The following is a 24,882-nucleotide window of genomic DNA, read 5'->3' as shown; positions in this document are numbered from 1 at the left end:
AGAAAAGACTTGTTTTTAACTTTGGCAAAGACTGATGTTCTACAAATATCAATATTAAAAGGGAGTTGCTAGCTTCTTAAGTCTCCCTGTGGTCATCCTGTGTTTGTCTGAGGATGCGTCCTCTCAAGGACTGAACAGAAATGGCAGTGCAGCTTACTAAAGCTGGACGGTTCACAGCTGGGTGAGAATGGACCGGGGAACAGATGGGAGAGCCAGGATGGATACGTAAAAATGAACAGAAACCACACCCTCTGTGTGTCTACTGCTTAGGTTATTAGGGGGAAGAAGATAACTGTTAAGTGCTTAAAGCCCTGGTCTGGCTGCTCCCCCAGCGTCATTCCTGTGACCTTCACAACCACTCTATGGAGAATTATGATCCCATTTCATGGATGAGAAAACAGAGGTTAAGAGGTTAGTTATGGCATCGGTGGAAATTGAGGCCAAGTCTTCCTGATAGCTGCTGTGCTTTTCTTCACAGGAAACAGGACTAGAAACAAACCAGTGCAAGCTCTCTTACTGCAATGGAGTCCGAGTCGACTGTGTTTAAGACACAGCCACACAAGGCTTACTCCAAACAGAGCTGGGCTAAGAAACCCCAGCGATCCACAGCAGCTGTAACTTATTCACCTCTGCAGGGCATTGCAGGGCATTGCAGGGCATTGCAGGGCATTGCAGGGCATTGCAGGGCATTGCAGGGCATTGCAGGGCATTGCAGGGCAGGTATTTGTAACAGAAAATGCTTGTTGTATGTCCACAGTTCCATTCTGAGACATTACAAGTCAAATGCTGTTCCTTAGTATTTTGTCTAGCTCAGCTGCTTCACCAGTGGGGCTGGGAACTACAAACTATGTATTCTCTAGAGCAATTGAACTGATCCAGATTCAAGGGATTTCGGGGGCTGCTTAAAAACATTTCCAAGCACGCCTTTATTCTCAGCAGCAATAGGCAAGTGGATCTTTCGAAGTTCGAGGCCAGCCTGTTCCAGCGAATCATAGTGAGTTCCAGGCTCAGCAAGGCTAAATGCTGAGACCTTACCTTCTTCTTTTTTTTTTTAACCAGAAGGGTAGTTTAGCCAGATCTCACTAAAAACAATGTGCAATGTGGTTTAGCTTTAGCTCATGGAAGACATCATAACGAGAGGACCACGATTTGCGCAACGAGTTTTGAGCCTCGGCGCTTGCCTTCCTCCCTCCCGCGGCGGAGCGGGACGCGCGTGCGCCCTGAGTCCTCAGAGGCGGCTACGCGGAGCCGGTAGACAACGCGGCGCCTTCTCGTTCCGAGCCGAGTCGCGGGCTGCCGCCGCCTTCGCCGCCACCATGAGTCGCAACTACAACGATGAGCTGCAGTTCTTGGACAAGATCAATAAAAACTGCTGGAGGATCAAGAAGGGCTTCGTGCCCAACATGCAGGTGAGGGGCCGGGGCCGCGGCCTCCGGGGCTGCGGGCCGCGCTTCCGCCGCGAACCGGCTTCCTCCGGCCGGGCCGACCCCCGCGGGGTCCGCGTCTCCCTCCCCAGCTCGCGCCGCCGGTCCCCGCGCGACAGGGCCGCACACGCGTGTTTGCCCCACGCCCCGTCTTCCGAGATACTGCGGTCTTCTCCACGGCGGCACTGTTAGCCTGGAACTCGTTCCCCTGGAGTCAGGGCAGTCGCTTAGATAACGTTCACAGCCGGCATTCCCCAGGCTTGAGTCGGCTTTTAATACAGCGACAAGCGGCAAGATTCCGCCTCTTACTACGCCCTTCGCGGAAGGGCCCCTAGGACTCGTCTGTACCCGTCTGGGAAGACGGCCCGACTCCGTGTCCGTCCCCTTCAGCCGAAGTTTTGGGAGCGGGAGACCAGGGGCTGAAACCCTGCCCTCTCTGTGTCCGTGGGCGTTTGTGCTATTGGATTCCGTTAGAGGAAGAAAACACTTGTAAGGTTTTGACACGTGTGTTAAGTGACTCAGTCCCTTAAGTGCCATGCGAATGCAATAAAAGTTTGCCCTCCTTTGTCTTGGTAAAAAGTTTCTGTTAGGCCTTGCATGGTAGCCCAGGCCTGTAACCCCAGCACTGGAGGCTGAGGGTGGAAGTTCTTATTAGCGGATACTACTGTGTCAGCGGACAGTCTAGGATGCATACGAGGCCAGCCTGAGCAACTTAAGACTCAAAAATCACAAAATTTCCTTTTAGCCATTCCTTTAATTTGACACTAGGCAAAGCTTATCAAATGTCTTTGAGCCCCACATCACTTGGCAAGATACTGGAAAGATACATAAAACAATGGTTCCCCCCCCCTTTTTTTTCCCCCGGGAGAAGGATAAGTTGGTTAGTAGATTCACTTGCTAGTTTTTTACTTGACACATGAAGATTATACATTATTTAGGACCATGTGGTGTTTTTTATAATGTGTAAGTTACAAAATAGCAAAGTCATAATAGACATACCTTCTCAGAAATTTGCGAGCATGGAAGTAGCAAGTTGAATGTCCCTATCTTAAATGTTCATAACCAGAGGTGGTGTAGATTTTTGAGTTTTTCTTATTTGGAGATAGTTGCTGAGATTTCACTGGTTGAACATTCCTAATTTGAACCCAGATCTGAAATGCTCTAAAATCTTTTAGTTTATGATTGAAAGTTCTTCTAAGAAGTAATGTGGGAGTTTGATGCAGAGTAATGCAATATAAACACTACATGTAGTACATAATTCTGCCCACTGCACCTGTACTTGATGAACTTGGGTTTAGACAATGTTTTTGTTTTCTTTGCCTTTCTTTTGTATCAGGTTGAAGGAGTATTTTATGTGAATGATGCGCTGGAAAAATTGATGTTTGAGGAATTAAGGAATGCCTGTCGAGGTGGTGGTAAGTATACTAGAGACTCCATATGGTATGGGAAAGCCTCCCCTGTGCCCTGAATAAAGAACTTAACCAGTGTTTTTAAGAAATGACCAAGACTTGAATCCAAGCACCTATTTGCTTGTGGTCACATGTTTAACATGCTGCTGTGTGAAGGATTTGGAGCTGTTCTCACATAACCTCACACAGTAGTAGCCAGTGCTGCTGTTGGTCCTGCACTCACTGCGTGTCAGGCACTCCATTAGGTACTTTATATTGATTGTCTGTGCCATGTTAGTAATAACTAAAAAGGAAGATGTTATCTGTCTTTTGTAGACATGCAAATTCGGTGAGCATTTTTATTTTATGTGCATTGGTGTTTTGCTTGCATGTATGTCTGTAAGGGTGTCGGAATCCCTGGAGTTACAGACAGTTGGGAGCTGACACGTGGGGGCTGGGAATTGAACCTGAGTCCTCTGGAAGAGCAGTCAGTGCTCTTAACTGCTGAGCCATCTCTCCAGCCCTAGCTTAAGTGACTTTTAATTTGTCCTTGGTCACAACTTCATGGTGACGGAGCCAGAATTCAAATCTGAGTGCCTGGTTTTAAAACCAGTACTCTGTTTTGTGTGTGTGTGTGTGTGTGTGTGCTGCTTGGATACATGTATTAATGTCGCATTGTAAGTGGTACTTAGATAAGTATGTAGCAGTGATGTGCCATGTTACCATCTAACACAGATTGCTTAAAATTAGCCAACAAGATTCATCTTGAGTGGACTCAGGGAGTGATTAATGATGGCCATGGGTAGGCGAAGGACTGGAACTGGAGTCTTTCAAAGCTTTACTTTTATTAGCACTCCTGATTTTTTTAAAGGATGAAGGTAATTAACCCATTCCTACCCAATTTTCCTGGTAAACTTGGGTATAGTAGGCTTTCATGAAGACCCAAACATTCTTAACAAGGATTTGAAGCATTTCCATAGGACCCAAGCCAACTCTTGACTGGTATACTAGCTTTGGTGGACGTCAGGATTGATACCTGTCTCACACGACTACAGGACAGTTTAGTGCTGTAAAATGATACTCTAAAGTGATGGTAGAATAGAAGGCATCTTTTAGCCCTTTCCATTCTTTAGATTAGCAAAAAAGTTCCTTTCTTCCCTCACTTGAGTGTTCACTTGTATTAAGTGGTACTGCTAGAGGCGTTGGCTGTGATACGGCTCAATGAGGAAAGTGCCAGCCTTGTAAACATGGGAGGGGGGTCCCTAGCACCCACGAGAAGCCAGTGCCAGAGTACCTCTGTGGGAAGGAAGACAGGCAGATCTCCTGAGCTTGCTGGCTGGTCAGTCTAATAATTGAGGTCCAGATTCAGTGAGAGGCCCGGTCTCAAAACAGTAAGGTGGAGGGCTAGAGAGCTGACTCAATGGAAAGAGAGCTTGTTTCACAGCCCTCACCACCTGGGTTCAGTTCCTAGAACCCATGTAAAGATAGGAGAATAGAATTGGCTCCGCAGAGCGGTCCTGTGACCTCCCTGTGCATGAACACACATTATACACACGGTGAGTAGATACAAATTTAAAATAATTTGGAGAGACATCGAGGAAGATACCTGATGCTGACCTGTGGCCTCCACATACACACAAGCACACATCTGGAAAAAAAAAAAAAAAAGCAGCTAGCAGTTGACGAAGCTGGACTTGCGATCCATCTGCCTGACTCTCAAGCCATTGTTCTGTTTCTCAGCTCTTCCCCCACTGCTTTCTTTGTCTTAGGTTAACATCACTGCTGATTGGGGTAGATTAGTTTGAGCCCCTAAAACTGGAGTTACAGATGTGGGTGCTAAGACTCAAACCTGGATCCTCTGCTTGTAACCGCTGAGCAGTCTCTCAAAGCCCATTGTTAATATTTTTAATAACTAGTGTGAGTTATTGCGAGAGTACATTTTATACTGGCAACATAAAGGTTAATGGTTAATGTTTTCTATCCCTGCATTTGCAAGCCAGCTTCTTGTGGTGTCCACAGAACGCTGACAAGCGTGCCTAACCTACTCTGTAACCATAACCACTGCCCTTCATTTATGTAAGAAATGCTGGAAATTAAATGTGTCATTTTTCTAAGACTGAGGGGTTTTGTTTGTTTGTTTTTCAGGCGTTGGTGGCTTCCTGCCAGCCATGAAGCAGATTGGCAATGTGGCAGCCCTGCCCGGGATTGTTCATGTGAGTCAGAGTCAGAACCTTAATCACTGATATTGTGTAAAGTTTGTTGAGTGAATGGAGGGCTCCACCTAATAGATGTTGGTGTCATTTAGACTGTGACCTTTGACTGTAGCAGTGACCCTTAGACTTAGAACTGAGTCTGGACAGCCCTCCATCTCTTAATCTAAGCGTTTGCACACCTTTGGAGTGGCTTTTCTGGAGAGATTTGTGTCCGCCATTGTGCATTATTATTCCCTCACCAGCACACCGTTCTGGGTTTTGCTGTGATCCTAAGAGGATGATTGGAGAGGAAGTGAACTGAAGAGAGTGAGAAAGGACTACCTTGCTAGCTAGTCTAGCAGCGTTGGCGCAATGACAGGAAACAGGGTGGAAGTGGGTGGTGTGAATGGGCCTCCACTAGGGTGGAACTAGATGGTGCGAATGGGCCTCCACTAGGGTGGAACTGGGTGGTGTGAATGGGCCTCCACTAGGGTGGAACTGGATGGTGTGAATGGGCCTCCACTAGGGTGGAACTGGATGGTGTGAATGGGCCTCCACTAGGGTGGAACTGGATGGTGTGAATGGGCCTCCACTAGGGTGGAGCTGGATGGTGTGAATGGGCCTCCACTAGCCTGTCATTCAGGTTGCACCTTCAGAGGGAAGTGTGGAGAAGTGGGTCCATTTACCAGACTTTTATGAGGCTTCTTAATGCTAGTTAGCAATGCTGTGCATTGTGGGCGGCGTGGTGGTGATGAAATGATGTGGCTTGTACATGAGCTCATATTTATAGTTGTCGCCATGTCCTCACTATATATGATAGCTTTTCTGTCTGGCATGCCGTCCTTCACTTGGCCCCAAATGTATGAAATGTGCTGTATTGATGTTATCAGATAGATTTCACTTGTGAAATTCCTCATGACTTCTATACACCATGACACAACTACAGTTTGCCAATGACTTAAGACAATTTAAAAAGTAGCAGCACCTGTCCTTAATGTGTGATCTCCAGCAGCCTGCTACTTTGAGGCTTTTCTGTTGACAGTCAGACTCTGAAAAGATGTCCTTGGCTGTATTCAGCATTGTGAACAGGAGTCCATAGACAAATAGCCCACTAATAGAGACTCAGAGTCAAGGGCGGGTCCATCAGACAGCCAAAGGGCAGGGTGGACAGCTGTGCTTCATGTCTCATTCTTTTCCAGCGCTCTATTGGGCTTCCTGATGTCCACTCAGGCTATGGGTTTGCCATAGGGAACATGGCTGCCTTTGATATGAATGACCCCGAAGCAGTGGTCTCCCCAGGTAAGCTGCTGTTACAGTGTGACTTCTCTCTGTATTGTGTGGCCTTTCTGAGACAGAGTGGATTAGTGTGCATTTCTCAGTCTCATCATGGTCAGTGATTTCTTTTTTTCTACATTAAAGCTGGTTATGGACAATTGAGCTATTAAAATTTAGTCAAACCACTTATGAAAACTTTGGGGACTTTTATCAGATGCCAGACAATATCAGACATTGGTTACAAAAGAAACATTTCTCTGGTAAAATTTCTCTTGGTGACTCAGTCACTGCATAGGCAAATGTGTCTACTGTCACCACTGAGCATTATTGGGAGGAATGAATGAATTCACTAGACTCAGTACTTCCTCACGTCATTTCTTGTTTTAACACAAATATTTTTCATTAATTTTCAGGTTAATATATAGGAGTAAGGGCTTCATCAAGGCATGGTCACACATTTGTTTTCATTCTTTCCCCTCCCCAGCTCCTCTCCCTCACTCCTCAGCTGCTTCCCTTTCTTCCCCAAGTTAGTCCTTTGTCACCTCAGTCTGCTTCCCTCATTCCCACCTCCCTTAAGATCTCTTCCTCCCCTCTCAGGATCCCCTTTCTAGCTTTATGAGCTACATAATTTTAAATTTAGATTCTACATATGAAAGAAAACATTGGGTATTTGTCTTTCTGAGTCTGGCTTATTCTGCTTAACAGTAATTTCCAGTTGCATCCATTTCGCTGCAAATATTACTTCCTTTATGACTGAATAAAAGTATAGTACATGTACTACATTTTCTGTGTACATTGATCTGTTGATGGCCGTCTAGGCCGGTTCCGTTTCCTAGCTGTCGTGACTAGTGCTGCCACTATAACAATGGGTACGCAGGTATCTCTGGGTGCGTTCACCTGGAGTCTTTCAGGTGTAAGCCCAAGAGTTAGAGCTGGGCCACCTAGTGGTTCTGTGTTCAGGAACTTCCGTAGTGGTGGCACAAGTTTATATTCTCACCTGTAGTGAATAAGGATTCCTCTTTCCCCACGTTGTCACCAGCATCTGCTTTTGTTTCCTTGATGACAGTCATTTAGTAAGTAAGGTGGAACCTCACCATAATCTGTTTTTACGCATTCACCTCTAGTTATGTATCACCTTCTGTGATTATCATATATGTTCATTGAAAACCTTCCTTAGCAGAAGGAGCAGTTTTGCTTTCAAAGAGTCTAAATGACAAATGGAAGCTTTGGCTCTCCTCTTTAGGTCCCGCCTCTGGCAATGGTGGATTAGGCCTTCACTGTAAGATTGGGCAGTTTCAAAAAGTAGAATTAAAGACATGGTGGAAGACACAGGAGCACCACTGGATGTTGAGATGGAAGGGAAGAGGAAGCAAAGATCCAAATATGTGAGCCTTCCAATTAGAGATGCTTCCCTTCCCTATCCGATGTCAGTGCCTTGACATTGGAATCCCGCTTACGGCTCAGCATGTCATCCGTGTTGTAAACGTGGGCACTGGAGATGTGCATTTCATGCTTGCTTCAGCAGCACACAGACTAAAATTGGAGCATACAGAGAAGATTAATTAGCATGGCCCCTGCACCAGGATTACACACAGATTCATGAAGCATTCTATATTTAAGAAGGAAAGAAGTGTGCGTTCTATAATACGAACACACACACCAAGTATCACATCTGTTAGCTGGATTGTTCAGATCATCAGTATTCAGACTGACATTTGCTATTACCTTAAGAGATCACACACACACAAAAAAAAAACCATTAAAGATTGAGAATGTTAGGGGCGCATGAAGATGGCTCAGTGGACAGGGTACTTGCCGTACAAATAGAAGGACATAAGTTCAGATCCTCAGCACCTAATAAAAACTAGGCATGGTGGTGCACATCTGTAACCTCAGTGCTGGGAGATAGACAGATCCTGGGGTCTCACTGGCTACTAGTCTTTCTGACACAGTTTCAGATTCATTGAGAGACCCTGTTTCAGAAAATAAGGTAGAGAGCAATGGAGGCCTTTGGGACTTACTGGCTTCCACATGTGCACTCCTGGGTGGATGCACACCTGTGTATACCACAAACAAAAAAGGATGATGTTGAGGAAAGGACATACACACTGTTGGTGAGATTGGATTGATGAAACCATTATAGAGAACAGACCATGGAAATTCTTTTTAAAAAATTAAAAAATAGGGTCTGTAGAGATGGCTCCGTGGTTAAGAGCACTGGCTGCTCTTGCAGAGGACCTTGGTTCAATTCCCACCACCCACATGACAGCTCACAACTATTTGTAACTGCACTTCCAGGAGATCTGACACCCTCACACAGACATAAGCAAAACGCCATTGCACATGAAATAAACATGAATACATTTTTTAAAAACTTAAAAATAAAATTTCATATGATTTAGCCATGCCACTTTTGAGTGTCTGTCTAGAGGAACCAAAATTATTATTTCAAAAAGGTGTCAGTATTTGTGTGTTACTATAGTATTGATTCACAATAGCCAAGCCAAGGAAACAACCCAAATGTTGGTTGAGAGATAAGGAGATAGAGGCAATGAGAGTAAATGAATATTATTCAACTTGAAGAACGGAGATCTTGATCATCTGGTACAGCATGGTCAAAATAATCTAGTCAGAGAAGACAAATGCCACAGCCCACTCACATAGAGAAGGAGGTGGAGAGTGCTGATTTGGGAGATGTTGTTTAAAGGAATTAGATTGTAGTTTAAGATGAATTACCGTCCTGGAGGCTTAATGTACAGAAACAGTAACATACTTGAAATCTATGTGCTTGAAATCTTCTAAGACATCAGGTCTTGAGTTTTCTTCCCAGGGAAAAGAGGAGTAATTGTGTGAGTGATGGATATGTTAACTAGCTTAATTGTAGTGGTTGATGGTATATGCATATACTTCATATAAAAGTTGTCAGTCATCTCAATAAAGCTGGGAGGCATAGTTTTCAGAATACTTAGATATAAAAATTTTCAATTAACTGGTGTCTTAGTTAGGGTTTTATTGCTGTGAAGAGACACCATGACCATAACAACTCGTATAAAGGACAACAATTTACTTGGGGCTGGCTTATAGTTTCAGAGATTTAGCCCATTATTATCATGGCAAGAAGCATGGCAGCATCCAGGCAGGTACATGGAGGAGGAGCTGAGTTCTACATCTTGATCCACAGACAGCAGAAGAAGACTGTGTGCCGCACTGGGTGTAGCTTGAGCATGTAAGAATTGAAAGTCTGCCCCCCACAGTGACACACCTCCTCCAACAAGGCCACACCTCCTAACAATACCATTACCTGTGGACCAAGCATTCAAACACATGAGTCTGTGGGGACCATTCCTATTCAGATCACCACAACTGGTAATCCCGTTTTTGTATGTAGGTATACTATAGCCTTAAATGCACAAATTAGGAAGAGGGGGAGCTGAAATAGTCTTGTTTTAATTTCATTTATTTAATGTGTGTGGATATCTTGCCTGCATGTATGTCTGTGCACACAGCTGTGCCTGGTACCTAGGGAAGGCCAGAAGATGACACAACATAAGGCTTGGGACTGACGTAGTTGTGACCTACCTTGTGGGTGTTGGGGATCAAACTGGATCCTCTGGAAGAGCAGGCATTGCTCTTAACCACTTAGCCATCTCTCCACCTCCTGGAATAGCTTTAAAAGTTGGAGAAAGTACAACTTAGATTCACAAAAGGCAAAACATGGGAAATCATTAGAGAAAAAATTAAGATGTGCAGCAGGAAAGGCTGACTGGGAAGACTGACAGAGTTCATCAACCTCTGGTGTGGGACAGGAATAGAGGCACATTGCTCCTCTTGTTTGTCTGCCATATTCCCATTGTTGGTGAAATACCCTAGTGCGTGTGTTACTTGCCTTGTTTCAGTGTGGGCAGAGTTGACTCAGCAGAGAACCGCTTTGATAGCTACATTAAACACGCTTGTCTTTGAAAGAATGCGCATCCTTTTGACTCCATATTAATAGCGAGGAACTTAATTAATAGCGAGGAACTCCAATTAATAGCAAGTAATGCTCTGATGGTCCGGTTATTTTGCCAATATTTGACTTAATTTCTGTGTATTGTAGGTGGTGTCGGATTTGACATTAACTGTGGTGTCCGCTTGCTAAGAACCAATTTAGATGAGAGCGATGTGCAGCCTGTGAAGGAACAACTTGCCCAAGCTATGTTTGACCACATTCCTGTTGGGGTAGGATCAAAAGGTGTCATCCCGATGAACGCCAAGTAAGAGCACAGGACTCTGGTAATTGCAAAGGGAGAGGGAGACCACATGGCTCAGCTTTGCTTCCTGTTTAGACACTTACTGTCACTTCTGAGGAAGTGCAGATGAGCTGGTGACATACACCTGTAGTCCAGCCTCTCGGGGCTGTCATGGTAGGATCATTTTAACCCAGGAGTTCCAAGCCATCCTGGGCAACATATAAGATGCTGTGTCTAAAATTTAAGAAGAAAAAGCATGCAGCCAGAAAGATGACTTTAGTTAAGAGTACTAGCTGCTCTCTTAAAGGCCCAGCGTTCGATTCCCAGCACCTTTATGGCAGCTCACAGCCATCTGTGACTCTGGTGCCAGGGCATCTGACACCTTGTTCTGACCTCTATGGATACTTCATGTACATGGTGCACAGACATGTTGGGGCAAAACTCCCACATACATAAAAATTAAGATAAAGAAAAGCAGCCCTTAATGCAGGGCCCTTTGTAAGCATAAGGCCCTGTGCCTGACTTTACCCAGATGGTGGCCACTGCTGGAGGAAAGCAAACTAAGGGAAGAAAGCAACAGGAAACTAGCTTGGTAAGTGAAGTTGGGGTTCAGACTGAGGATCTCTCCTTTCAGACAGGCTGTGTTGCAGTACCGCTCAGTGAACCCGCTCATCTACCATCCTCTCTCTGAGTGGTGGGACTGCAGGTGTGCTTTGCGTAGCTAAGTAGTGCAACAGTACAAGGCTCCAGTGTCCCTGTCTCTTGGGGACCTATTGACAGTGCCGTACCGCTCGTGTAAACGGTGCACCTTACACGGGGCAGGGTCCTCTCGCCCTCAGGCCTGCCGTGTGACCGGCCTGCGCTCGTGGTCCCCACCGCAGTCCCCGCCGCAGTCCCCCAGTGCTAGGACTGCAGGTGCACACCACCACACCTGGACACATGCTGTGCTCATCAAGAGTTAGTCAGAGGTGTTCCTTTGACGTCTGCAGTGTGGATCTGCAGGTTTGGATGCATACGTTAGTGCAGAAATGCTTTTAGCTGTTATCTGTCACACTCTTCCACCAAAACAATAAATGAAAGAGAAACACTTGAAGGAAAGTTAGTTTAGAAGATGCTTACTCTTTGTTTTCCTGTGACCCGTGTCACCCCACTGTGAAAAGCATCATTGCAAGTATTTCAGGTAACATCTAGGGTAGTGGGGAACAAAATTATCCCTTCTTGCTGTGTGAGAAGCCTGCCCTTGGGTGATGGTGGAGCATCCTCTCGCTAAGCATTTAATGTTTGTGCCCTTCAGCTTCAAAGCGCAGGTGCAGTAAAGCCACACAATGCTTTGGTGAAAATAAACCTTAAAATGTAACCTGTGGTACTTGAGGACATTCAGATACTTTCATTATTTGACTGATTTTTTTCATAAATTATTAATAAAAACATAATAAAGTAGAGATAGATGGTAATATCTGATTAAGATTACAACTTTTCTTTGGCTATTTAATTGTCCCCTTACGGAATTCAGAATCTGAGAAGCAAATGAAATATAAAAGAAAATAATAATAATTGAAAAATACATCCGAGGGGTTGATGATAGACTTCGGTTGGTAGAGTGCTTACCTAGTGTGCATGGACACTGAGCGTAGTGGTACATGCTCTGTCCTCATTGGGAGTCAGAGACAGGAGTTTGTGAGGTTAAGGTCATCTTTGGCCACTTAGTGAGTTCAAGGCCAGGCTGAACTACATGAGAACCTTATTAAGTACATTTACATTAAGACCATGTAATGTCAGATGGATCTGTAACCATGTTTATGACACTATCTTCATTTTAAATATTTGTTTATGTGACTACATTCCTCAAACAAAACAACAAAAAAACTAGAGAGCATAAACTCTAAACAAAGCTGGTATACAGGAAATAGTAATTGTCGCATATTCCTATGCTCTTTGAGATGTGTTTCTTCCTACCTTTAGATTGTCCTCTGCTATGAAATGACCTATCTTTCCTTACCCCCAGAGATTTGGAGGAGGCTTTGGAGATGGGTGTGGACTGGTCTCTGAGAGAAGGCTACGCCTGGGCTGAAGACAAGGAGCACTGTGAGGAGTATGGAAGGATGCTGCAAGCTGACCCCAATAAGGTCTCACCCAGGGCAAAAAAAAGAGGCCTTCCTCAGGTAACTCACTTTGCAGGATCAACATGTTACTTTAGCTTTTATCAAGGGAAGAAATCTGTATCTTCTACTTAACAAAAAGTATAGCCTTGGGTTTTTGGTTTGTTGGTTTTTTTTATAATACATCAAAAAGAACACAAATCTGTTTGCTTATGCATCATTTTTTGAAAGGTTATGCAGAGCTTGCAGATATTCATAAAAGATTGTTACAAGTGGATAGGAGAAAAATGAGATAAGATTATGAGACTTACAAAGTATACTAAAATTTAGATTTAATTTTTTTTTTTTAAAGACCATAGGGGTCTGTAGAGATGGCTCAGAGGTTAAGAGTACCAACTGCTCTTCCAGAGGTCCTGAGTTCAATACCCAGCAACCACATGGTGGCTCACAACCATCTGTAATGAGATCTGGTGCCCTCTTCTGTATACATAATAAATAAATAAATCTTTTTTTAAAAAAAAGAAAGAAAGAAAAGACCATAGGACAGTGAGATGGTTTGGTGGTGGAGGCACGAGCCTGACAGCCCAAGTTCAATTACAGGTGGAAGGGGAGAGCTGACTACATGCCTGCTGTGCACACACCTGCTGTGCACACGCCTGCTGTGCACACACCTGCTGTGCACACACCTGCTGTGCACACACCTGCTGTGCACACACGCCCCCACGCATCGTACAGATGCAGCAGTGGTAATAAAGCGGTCTCTTTGATTTGGTGAATGTTTTTGACGCCTAACATGAAAAATGATGTATCATAAATCATTTCAGCCTGGGGCTTACCTGAGAATAAGCATTCTTTTTAGAATTTGACCCTTCTTGGTGATACTTAAAACTTCTGTAAGTCATTAATGGCTTGGGGCTTTTGGCTTTTATGAGTACTTAAAGCATATGGTATTCTAGCCTCCAGAGCAGTCCACATTATTTTTGGAACATGTAGTAATAAGAATTTCTAAGGCTTAGAATGTTTTAGTTACTTGAGACACTGTATGGTTATTTTGTTGTTGGCTTGGTTTTACCTATTTGCTTTTTAAATGTTTGTTTGTTTTTTGGGTTTTTTTTTTTGTTTTTTGTTTTTTGTTTTTTAAACTAGAATAGAAACCATTTAACCAAACATTCTTACATTTACAGTTGGGGACCCTGGGAGCAGGAAACCACTATGCAGAAATCCAGGTTGTAGATGAAATTTTCAATGAGTATGCCGCTAAGAAAATGGGCATCGACCATAAGGGACAGGTGTGTGTGATGATCCACAGTGGAAGCAGAGGCTTGGGCCACCAAGTAGCCACAGGTATATTCTAGACCTAATTTTTTACTTGGAACCAAATATATGTTTTGTGAGCAACAAGACAAGAGAGTTAATTAAGCCATGAAAATACATTATATGGTTTTTAACTTGTGTCTTGCTTCACTTGTAACCCTAAACAAACTAATAACTTCATTGGACTTTCTCATCTAGAAAAAATGATATATACAAGCATTTAACTGCATGTGGCACTTAGGAAGCACTTGGTAATGCTAGCTCTATTTAGCACTGTGTTCACTGTCGGGGCTTAGTGCTAGCCATCTTGATAGTGCATGGACTATGGAGTTTAAGTAGATACTCATTCAGTGAGCCTGTATACTCAGCAAGGTTAGGGAATTTGGTAGATCGGGTTCTAAAATAGGTACTTGACCTCACTCTTTGATGGATAAGATCATGTCCATCAAGAAAAAGAAGGGGTTGGAGAAAGAGATCAGTTAGTAAAGTGTGAGGTAAGCCTAATGACCTAAGTTCAATCCCTCAAACACACAGAAAATATGCTAGGCGTGGTAGTGCACATTTGTAATCACAGTCTTGGGGAGGCAGAGACAGGCAAATGCATGCAACTCTCTGGCCAACCAGCATAGCCTAATTGTCAAGCTTTGGGCCAATAAGGGACCTTGTCACCACTCCCCACCCCCACAAAAAAAGGGCAAAAAAAAAAAAAAAAAAAAAAAAAACAGTGACACCCAAGGAACAACACTGAAGGTTGACCACTGGCATCCACATGAACACTCATCCAAACCCCCAGCACTACCACCAAAGACAAAAAGTAATAGTTGATAAAATATTATAAGAAAAGGAACATAAATATAATGTGTTTAAAAGAATATTCAGAGATAGATTCATAGACAATAATCAAGCTAGTCCCTGGGATTTGAGTGGTAATACGTAGAGGACATTAAAGACAAAAGTAAGGAGCAGGGAAATAGGCATCTGAATGGCTTACAGTGTTGTTGGTTGGTTTTTACTCTTTAGCTCTTCTTGGGAGCCCACACATGGAAATTATAAACATCAAATTTCATGTTACAGTTCATCCTTATGGTTGTATCTTATCCTGTAAGAATCAGTCATTTGTGCCAGTCTGATCCTTTAGTTTAATCTCACAGATATATGAGCACTGACTGGGACTTTGGTATTGAGTATTTCTCTGCATTTAATAGTAAGGCACTAAAAGTGATGTTTAAGACATGTTCCACTCATTCAAGAAGCTGAGCAGGAGCACAGCTTGAAGTGGTCTGTACAATATAGTTAGTTTGAAGACAAATGGGTTACAAAGTGAGATCCTGTCTTAAAAAAAAAAAGTAAACAACTATTTCAAAACCATGATGAGGGGCTGGAGATATGGCTCAGAGGTTAAGAGCACTGGTTGTTCTTCCAGAGGTCCTGAGTTCAATTCCCAGCAACCACGTGGTGGCTCACAGCCATCTGTAATGAGATCTGGTGCCCTCTTCTGGCCTGAAGGGATATATGCAAGTAGAACACTGGATACATAATAAATAAATTAAAAAAAAAAAAAACATGATGATAACAAAATATATGCTGTTTTCATATTGGGAAGGGAGTAACTAAAGCCATATTGCTATTAGTTATACACTTCTCATTTCAGGTTTCTAGAGGCAGATGCTATCTGTATGTCTCACAAGCGTATGTCACCATACTCAGAAGATTCTCAATAAATATCTTTTATAAAAATTCATTGAACGACATTATTTATATATGTGTCTATGTGCCTGCTTGTCTGTATGTATACAATGTGCATACAGTGCCCATGGAGGCCAGAAGAGGGTTCATAGCCCCTGGAACTGGAGTTACAGTTAGTTGTGAGCCAACCTGTGGGTACTGGGAACTGAACCCAGGTCTTCTGCAAGAGCAACCAGTGCTCTCTACTGCAGAGCCATCTTTTCAGTCCCAAATATATGTTGACTGAGCAAATAGATGAACTTAGAAGCACAGTTAGGGTTCTGTTTTGAATTTGAATGTTCACTGTCTTCCTACAGTACGTCTGAATGGTTTAAGAGAAACCTCCCCCGGTTGACCTAAGGCTCTGTTGTTCCAGATGCACTGGTGGCTATGGAAAAGGCCATGAAGCGAGACAAGATTATAGTCAATGACCGGCAGTTGGCTTGTGCTCGAATTGCATCCCCAGAGGGGCAAGACTATTTAAAGGGAATGGCTGCAGCTGGAAACTATGCCTGGGTTAACCGTTCTTCTATGACCTTCTTAACCCGTCAGGTAAGGAAAATTGCGCTCTTGAGTCAATCAGGAAGTTAAGCATGTTTGGTTATAGAAATTTGTACTCTAGAGCCGGGCGGTGGTGGCGCACGCCTTTAATCCCAGCACTCGGGAGGCAGAGGCAGGCGGATCTCTGTGAGTTCGAGGCCAGCCTGGACTACCAAGTGAGTTCCAGGAAAGGCGCAAAGCTACACAGAGAAACCCTGTCTCGAAAAAACCAAAAAAAAAAAAAAAAAGAAATTTGTACTCTAGATACTAAAGAAGTGTCTTAGGGTTTTGGTGTCTTGGGCCAGGAGAGTATCAGGCAGGCCTGGAAAATAAGAGATCCAGAATGACCCTCAGTTTGTCTTGAGCCGCAGCAAGAATGCAAATGCTGTTCTCTGTGGTTGAGAAGGCTGGGGAAGAAGTGTTTCTGCAGGCAAGATCCAGAGCAACCTTCCTGCCTGAGGCAGAATTTGTGGCAAGCAGTGTGGTCTCCAGGCAGTTTCTGTACTTCATATGAAGATGAGTGACTGCTGTTTTTGAATGCTGAAGCCCCCCCCCCCTTCACTTCAGGAATTCACTAGCTGAAAGCAATAAAATATGTTCTCAAGAGCTAGAGCTGGCTGCTTATAATGGAAGCTTTCCCCCTAGGCTTTTGCCAAAGTCTTCAACACAACCCCTGACGACCTGGACCTGCATGTGATTTATGATGTCTCTCACAATATCGCCAAAGTGGAGCAGCACGTGGTAGATGGGAAGGAGCGGACGCTGTTGGTGCACAGGAAGGGGTCCACCCGCGCTTTCCCGCCTCACCACCCACTCATCGCTGTTGACTACCAGGTATGTAACCCTGCATTTGTGTTTGGCCGTGGAGTCACGATCTAGAGAACTCTAGATATAGAGTCAGTTTAGCAGGAAAGCAGCAAGTGTGTGAAGAAAAAAACCTGTCGCCCGTGACAACAGCAGTGGTTCCCAGTATGCACTAGTGATGTCCATCCCATAGTGAGTGCTGTCTTAGTGCTCCACTAGGTTTACTCCCTGAGCTCAGTTAAGGCCTGAAAGTTTTTGGAAGGCAGGACAAAGGTTAGACTGCAGTGTTTCTTAACCTTATACAGTTCTGCAGATGAGGAAGTGGAAGTCCAGAGAGGACGGCAGATGCCTGGCCATGAATAAAAAATCCTAACAATACGAATTTTCTATACTATGTTCAGTCTGTTGTAGGCCCTTACATCATCCTTCTCTTCCTTTTCCCCAGAAGCCAAAAAATGAAGTAATTCCTTATATAGTTGTAAGAGCATTGCGTTTAGAGGTTTAAATTCCTTCTAAAATCCTACAACACAAGAAGAAATTTCAGGCATTAAAAAGCATGTACCTTTCCAAAATTTATTGTTTTGTTTTGTGTACCCTCAGCTCACTGGACAACCAGTGCTTATTGGTGGCACCATGGGGACATGTAGTTACGTTCTGACTGGCACTGAACAAGGCATGACTGAGACCTTTGGAACAACCTGTCATGGGGCGGTAAGGAGATGAAAACTTGCTTAGAAATTTTCTCTTCATTTTAACTGTTGTTGGGCATTTTGACAGGTAAACACCTGATTAAGTTTAGCAAAATTGAGGTTTGAGTGTGTCATGACTACTTCTGCAAATGATTCCCCAGAATAACTGTTTAGTGAGCTAACTGAAGTCACCTAGAATCTCAGGCAGGACTTTGTAGGAGCAAGTCCATCCTCATCAGCAAGTCCAGAAAATCCAAACTGGACACTTAGCAAGTAGCTGAGTTTATTACAGCTGGCTTGTAAGTGATAACTAACTGATGGACCACACTGAACTCATGGCCCTTTTCAATGACCCACTGGATCTACTCATTTGCTTAATCTGTTCCTGTCTCTTGGATAGTCCACTCCAGATTTGGGCAGATACACTCTTTGCAAGTCAGAGCCTGTCTGTTTCAGTACGTTACCTCACATCTTCTGAGCCACCTATCGGTGAACTGTCTGTAGAGAGCCAGGTACTTTAGGTATTTTAGGCTTTGGGGGCTATACCTTCTACCACAGTTCAGGGGTGCCATTATAGGGCAAGAAGAGCCATAGTGCTATGAAAACAGCCATTGCTGTGGTCCAGAAAAATTTTACTTAGAAAAAGAGGTGCTTGACTAACATTTATATTGAAGTACTAGTCAGTGGTACTTAGAAGCATACAAAATAAATCTTTAAATATAAAATGCTGTAGATAGAAATTTATTTTCAAAGAATGTGATGAGGCTTCTTAATACAAGGTATAAGATATAAGGTTTAGGTAGTAGAGGGGTGTGTGTGTGTGTATGTGTGTGTGTGTGTGTGTGTGTGTGTGTGTGTTCCAAAGTCTAACATTGGTTGTCTTCCTCTATCACTTTCCACCTTTGAGATAGGGTTTCTCACTGAATCTGGGGCTCACTGATGGCTAGATTGGTTAGCAAGCCTTTGGGATCCTCCTGTCTGCCTCCCCGGTGCTGATCTGACAGGCGTAGATAGCCATCCTAGCTTTTATCTGGGTGCTCGAGGGCCAACCTCAGGTTTTATGCTTGCCCGGCAAGCGCTTTATCTGTGGAACCATCTTCCTAGCCTGAGTGGTTTCATTTGTTTTTAAACTTTTCATACTTTATTTTTTTCTTTGGTGTGTGTGTGGGTATGCCAGGAGCGGTGTGATGTGACATGGCATGTGGGTGGAAGTCAGGACAATTCTGTGGCAGTTGGGTCTCTCCTTCCGTGGTATGGGTTCTGGGAATCAAACTCACTCAGGTCGTCAGGTTTGGCAGCAAGCACCTTTTACCCACCTCACCATCTCCATGACCTGTCCTGATGGTCGGTTTTTTTGTTTGTTTGTAGTGTAAGATAAAAATCAAGCCTTGTACAGTAATATGTGCCTGTAATCCTAGCTGCTCATGAGGCTGATCAAGGAGAAGTGCAAGTTCAAGGCCTGCCTGGGCATTGTAAGCAGCATAGCAAGGCTTAGCTCACAAGTGAACAAATAAGGCAGGTAAGATTTTCAGTGGGTAAAGGTTCTTGCTGCAAGCCTAATGGCCCTCATTCCACGGAGGCCTCACATCTGTGATCCCAGCACTCCTAACAGCAAGATGGGCAGCAGAGATCAGAGGTTTCCCAGAAGCTCCACACCGGAATTCACAGCAGCAGAAACAAGAGCCTAGCCTTACCCAGGTGAAGGAGAACCCACTTCTGAAAGTTGTCTTCTGGCCCCACACACCTGCCATGGCTTTTACACATATGTGCTCATGTGCACACACACTAACAATAAGGGGAAATGAATGATTACATAGTAGGATGTGATAATGGTAAGAATTTAAATAATCAAGGAAAAGACATACAATCCAAGGGCTTAAATAATGACTAGAGTCAAAGTTTTAATTCAAAATTTATAAATTGAGTTCACTCCTGTCCCCTGATTCTTTCTCCTTCTAGGGTCGTGCGTTGTCCCGAGCAAAGTCTCGCCGTAATTTAGATTTCCAAGATGTCTTAGACAAACTGGCAGATATGGGAATTGCAATCCGTGTTGCTTCGCCCAAGCTGGTTATGGAAGAGGTGAGTGAAGTCCTGATAAATATTTAACCTGGAGGCTGTTAAGATTTATGCCAGTGGACAGAGACAGGGCTTTGGGGTATTTCTTTCTTTCTTTCTTTTTTTTTTTTCTTTTCCGAGACAGGGTTTCTCTGTGTAGTTTGGTGCCTGTCCTGGGACTCACTTGGTAGCCCTGGCTGGCCTCGAACTCACAGAGATCCGCCTGGCTCTGCCTCCCGAGTGCTGGGATTAAAGGCGTGTGCTACCACCGCCTGGCTTTGGGTATTTCTTACAGAAATGACTTGAAGTTTTCCATGACTTCAATTTGGATGTTTGGGGTTTTTCTTTTGTTTTGAGAGTCCGTCCAGAGTATAATATGTTTTTATCATGCCCGCTCTGCAGCACCCTGCACTTCCTCCGCGTCCCTCCCCACCACGCACTGTTCCTGTCCATGGAGACAGTCGCACTCTGTAGCCGACTCTGGCCCTGAACCCTCAGCCTCCTAAGGGCTGGGGTTACAGGTGTGAGCTACTGCTCCTGGCTTCTATTTGGGTTTATCTTATTTTGATCTTATATTGTCCTTTGTTTGGAGACTAATTGCAAACTAAGTCTATAAGGATGATTTTTACTATTCATATAGTTTCTGTCTACATTATAATGTTTAAAAGGTGGTTAAGAAGACCAGCAAGGTGGTTCAGTGCTGTGACCTGAGTTTAATCTCCACGTCCTCTGTGGTTGAAGGAGAAAATAACCTTGTTCCTTCAAATTGTCTTCAACCTCTTCGTGTGCAGTAGAATTTAGGTGTAAAAATTCAGATGTAATAAGTAGAAATAGTTTTTAAGATTTTTATTTATTAAGTTTGCAGTGTTCTGCCTGCACATGCGCTTGCATGCCAGAAAAGGCAGCAGATCTCACTGTAGATGGCCGTGAGCCACCATCTCAGCCCTCTCTCCAGCCCAGATGATCCATTGTTAACCTTGATTGTGCACGGTAGTATACTTACATTTCAGTTTAGGAGCAAATTTGAAAAAGGAGAGAGACATATTTAGAGAGACAGTTTTTGTTCAATTACCAGAGAAGAATTATGTTTAAATGATCTGCATGAACTTAAGAGAAGACCAGTTATCCAACACCTCCCTTCATTTTCTTCTTATTTTTTTTCCTACCACGTGTCCCTGATGCTGTTTTGGGGTTTTGTTTTTTGTTGTTGTTTTGTTTTGTTCTAGACAGGGTTTCTCTGTGTAGCTTTGGTGCCTGTCCTGGATCTCACTCTGTACACCAGGCTGGCCTCAAACTCACAGAGATCCACCTGTGTCTGCCTCCTGAGTGCTGGAGTTAAAGGTGTGTGCCACAGCCTGGTCCAGGTGCTGTTCTTTGAAGCTGAATTTGTTGAACTTTATTGTCCTTTTAAATGCAGCTCCTTATCGAGTTCTTGGTGTCATTCTTTAGTCAGTGCTACTAGATGAGCATTGTAGCTTCTGGCCATAGTGGACTTGATATAGCTTCCCTCTTTTGCTGCTATAAATTAATTTGTGATAGGTGTATTCATTCTTGAAGCTTTTAATGATTAGAAGTCAAAAGTAGAATTACTGAGTTGATCAAGCCTTATTTCTGTGATAATTTATACTTGTTTTTAAGAGTAACACATTTGGTGTGGTGGGGGCTGAAGCCGTGGCTCAGGGGGGGAAGAGCACTTATTGCTCTTTCAGAGGACCTGGGTTCGATTCCCAGCACCCACATGGTTTCTCAGAACCCCAGTTTAATTAACTCTGCCCTCTTCTAGCCTCTGCAGGCACCAGACAAACATAAAATGTACAAAATACTCCTACACAGAAAATAAATAAGCTTAAAATCACCACCACAACTTAAAAATAGAAACTTTAAAGGATGTGGAAAACACTAAGGAAACAACCACCAGCATTCGGCCAGCCAGAGATGGCCACTGCTTTCTGTTTTACTTGCCTCCTAGCTTTTTTCATTCCTTGTGGTCCTACTTATTAGACATCTGTTCTGGGTGCTAAGGAAGACACAGTGGACAAGACTAATGTAATCCCTTCCTATGGAACTTAACAGATTAAAAAAAAATCAGTGTATTAATAATGCTGTAAATGCTATCAAGAAAAGGAAACGCGGAAAGGGTGTAAGGAATGACTGGGAGGGATGCAATTTTAAGTAGGGTAATCAGGGACGGCTTTGATGTGGTGCTACTTGAGTGTGGGCCTGAAGGGACCCAGGTGGCATGAGAGCAGTGCATGCAAAGCTTCTGAGCTATACAGAACAACTTGGGGCAAGCACAAGCGAGGAGATGATGTCAGACCTGGAGGGCAGCAGATCGTCTGAGCCGTGTATCTCCCACCCCAGCCTAGCCTTTGCTTTACAGAAGAACTTCTACTTTTACTCAGAGTGAAATGGGAAGACAGTGGAGGATTTTGCGTGAAAAATGCGTTGATCTGACTAGTGTGGCTACTGATGAGAAGAGAGGGCTGATGGTGTAGAAAAGATGAGATAGATTACCGACCCGAGCTCGGTGTCTTTGAGATGAGAGCAACTGGGGCCAAAGTGCACCTCGGTGGTGGTGTGTTTCCAGTGGAAGAGCCTGGCCGTGCAGGGGTGGCACAATGCAGGCACTCTCCTTAGTACAGTGCAGAGAAAGAGAGGCAAGTTATTTAGGGTGGTTCACTAGTAGGGATGGTAGGGCCTGTATGGTTGTCACAAAGATTGTTGCCATGGAGAGCAGGAAGGAGCAAGAGCCCAAAGTGCACTTGTAGAAGAGTTGTGATCTCGGGGCTCCAAGCTGCAGAGTGGTGGAGGTATACAGAGCCATGGCGGCCACTGGCAGTACAGAAAGAAGGCGCTTGCGAGTGAAGAGGCTTCACTGGATAATGGCATTATTGGGAGTCCTTGCAAGAGAGTACTAGGGGGTTGGAGCTAGATGTCTGCTCCCAGGTCATCTTGGGGAATGAGTCACGTGCTAGCTAATAACTGAGTTGAGAGTTTGTGGGTGGTCTAAATATGACTGCAAGATTTAAAACTGGTAGTTCCGGGGAAGGGAAGAAAGAGTGGAAATACCTGTGAATATCAAGGGGGACTCCTGTTCCATTCTAGGCCCAGTCACATGACCCAGTTTGAGAGGAAAAAAAAAAAAACCACCTGCGCTAGGGAAGAAGATGCAGGATTAGTCTCACAAGGTGGACAGGAGGGTTCTGCTGGAGAGTCACTGGACGTGGTGTCAGCAGCCACAGTGAGACAGTTCAGCAGTGGAAAGGGAGCTGTGATAGAGCAGCACACAGCCCAGTCAGGCTCTGGGCAGCCTGCCCCGTGTCAGCAAGCACAGAGACAGGCAATGGCTGTAGACGGTGGGTGTGTGTAGGGCAGGGGGCTGTGTACGTACACAGCCACACGCACTTGCAGTTTAGATAGACACAAATCTCTTGTGAAGAGAAAGTTACTCATACACATACATTTAGAAACTTCAGTAGCTGCTGAAATAGAGAAATAATTTTGTTCATATTACTAGTCTGTTGTTTGGAGCATTTCCTTCTGGCAGATGGGTGTGTGCACTTGAAGTGTGTTTACCACTCTGCTTTTCTTTTCTTTTTAATTAGTGTGTGTAGTGTGTGTGCACGAGTGTCCATGCCAAGGCATGTGTGAGGGCCAGAAGGCAATGAGTGGAGTCAGTTCTCTCATGTTTACGTGTGTTCCAGGGATGAAAGTCAGGTCACCAGGCTGAGCCATCTCACTGGCCCCTGCTTTTAATCTTACAAATAATATATGTTCTGGAGAAATTGTTAGAAAATGTAGGACCACTGGTTTACCTCACTCCCCTTACTAGCATTGAGTTTGTTCATATTTTTAACCTTTGCTAACTTAATGGGCAAAAATATCCCGAGTACTTCTTGTAATTTCAAGTAAAGCTTACTGTTTTGAAAGATTTCCTGTTGGTGGATTTTACAGTGTTCAATCCCTTCCCTGTAGGCTCCAGAGTCCTATAAGAATGTGACAGACGTCGTGAACACTTGCCATGATGCTGGGATCAGCAAGAAGGCCATCAAACTGAGACCAATCGCTGTCATTAAAGGATAGAGCCAAGAGCAGCAGAGCCTCGGAAGTGCCCATGGACTGAAACTCCTAAGACATCAGACTCCAGAGCCATCGTGCACAGCTTTGACTAGTGGGGAGGCTGCTGTTCCAGGAGCCAGGCTCGTAGAATAGCCTTCCAGGAGACATGTCTCCATCTGCAGCAGGGCAAATGGGCCTCTCCCTCTTCTGTCCCACAGGTTTTTGGGAAAATCTACTGGGGTGTAGGGAAGGGTCAAGAAATTGCCTTACTCAGAGTGGACTTCTTTACGCCAAGCTGTTTCTAGCCCAGTAGGTATCATGAACAATGTTCTATTAAATATGGTTTGTGAATGTTTCCTTTCTTCTCTTACTGGGCCAGTTTGTGTCCACTCATCTGTGGACCTCCTCTACACCCAGCAAAACCTTAGATTCCCTTCTCTCAGGGGAGCACCAAGCACCTGAGGTGTTGTAATCAGGTGCTAGATAAGTGCATACTGGGGTATGTTGAGGAGGACATCGGGTGTGCTGGGAATAGGACTCAAAGAGAAAGCAACTTTCACATCCTCCTGTCCTTCTTATCCTAAACACAAGGCAGAGTGCCTGCAGCATGGTGTCAGCGGACACACGACCGCTTTGAGTAATGCTTTGCACGGTGACAGCAAAGAGCCCCCATGTGACACCACGTTCTCATCTTTAATTACTATAAAAACATTAAATGACCACAGCTGGTGATAATAGCAGTTGCTTCGTGTTGATGTCTTCAGTCATCTTGTGAGATTTTGTGTTGTTGATGGTGACCTCTTAAAGAAGCATTCCACTATGGCAGGAAAGGCCTGCCAGCGGGCTCTGGAGGCAGCCTGTCACATTGCACTTGATTCAGGAAGCAGAGACGAATTCTGGTACCCAGCTCATGCTCTCCTTTTCATTCAGTCCCCAATGCATGGAGCAGAACCATCCACATTCAGGGTGGGTCTTCCCACCTCAACCCAGTCTAGAAACTCCCTCAGACATGCTCAAGAGGTTTGTGTCCTGGATGATTCTAGATCCTGTCACTTTGGCCATGCTAATGGTCTCGGTGAAGGCTATGCA

At 44.2% G+C, this 24,882-nt stretch overlaps 1 protein-coding gene, 1 non-coding gene and 1 pseudogene across 2 annotated transcripts; 2 read left to right on the top strand and 1 right to left on the bottom strand.

The window, feature by feature from the left end:
• The first annotated feature begins 1,103 nt into the window (after window positions 1-1,103).
• On the top strand, window positions 1,104-24,149 carry Rtcb (RNA 2',3'-cyclic phosphate and 5'-OH ligase). Its single transcript, XM_028883651.2, has 12 exons — window positions 1,104-1,409; window positions 2,761-2,839; window positions 4,958-5,025; window positions 6,204-6,303; window positions 10,376-10,532; window positions 12,514-12,670; window positions 13,792-13,951; window positions 16,023-16,198; window positions 16,832-17,020; window positions 17,591-17,701; window positions 19,639-19,758; window positions 23,710-24,149. The coding sequence occupies exons 1-12, from the start codon at window positions 1,119-1,121 to the stop codon at window positions 23,815-23,817; spliced, it is 1,716 nt and encodes a 571-aa protein (XP_028739484.1). The 5' UTR covers window positions 1,104-1,118; the 3' UTR covers window positions 23,818-24,149.
• Window positions 3,273-4,946, bottom strand: LOC119086213 (annotated as a pseudogene).
• On the top strand, window positions 7,793-7,898 carry LOC114703020. The gene has a single exon (XR_003736080.1). It is a non-coding gene; the product is annotated as a U6 spliceosomal RNA (small nuclear RNA).
• Window positions 24,150-24,882: the final 733 nt, after the last annotated feature.

This window comes from Peromyscus leucopus, chromosome 18 (assembly GCF_004664715.2).
Source record: "Peromyscus leucopus breed LL Stock chromosome 18, UCI_PerLeu_2.1, whole genome shotgun sequence".
NCBI classification, from domain to species: Eukaryota; Metazoa; Chordata; class Mammalia; order Rodentia; family Cricetidae; genus Peromyscus; species Peromyscus leucopus.
Note: the sequence above shows the minus strand (reverse complement) of the source record. Positions and strands in the feature narration are given on the sequence as shown.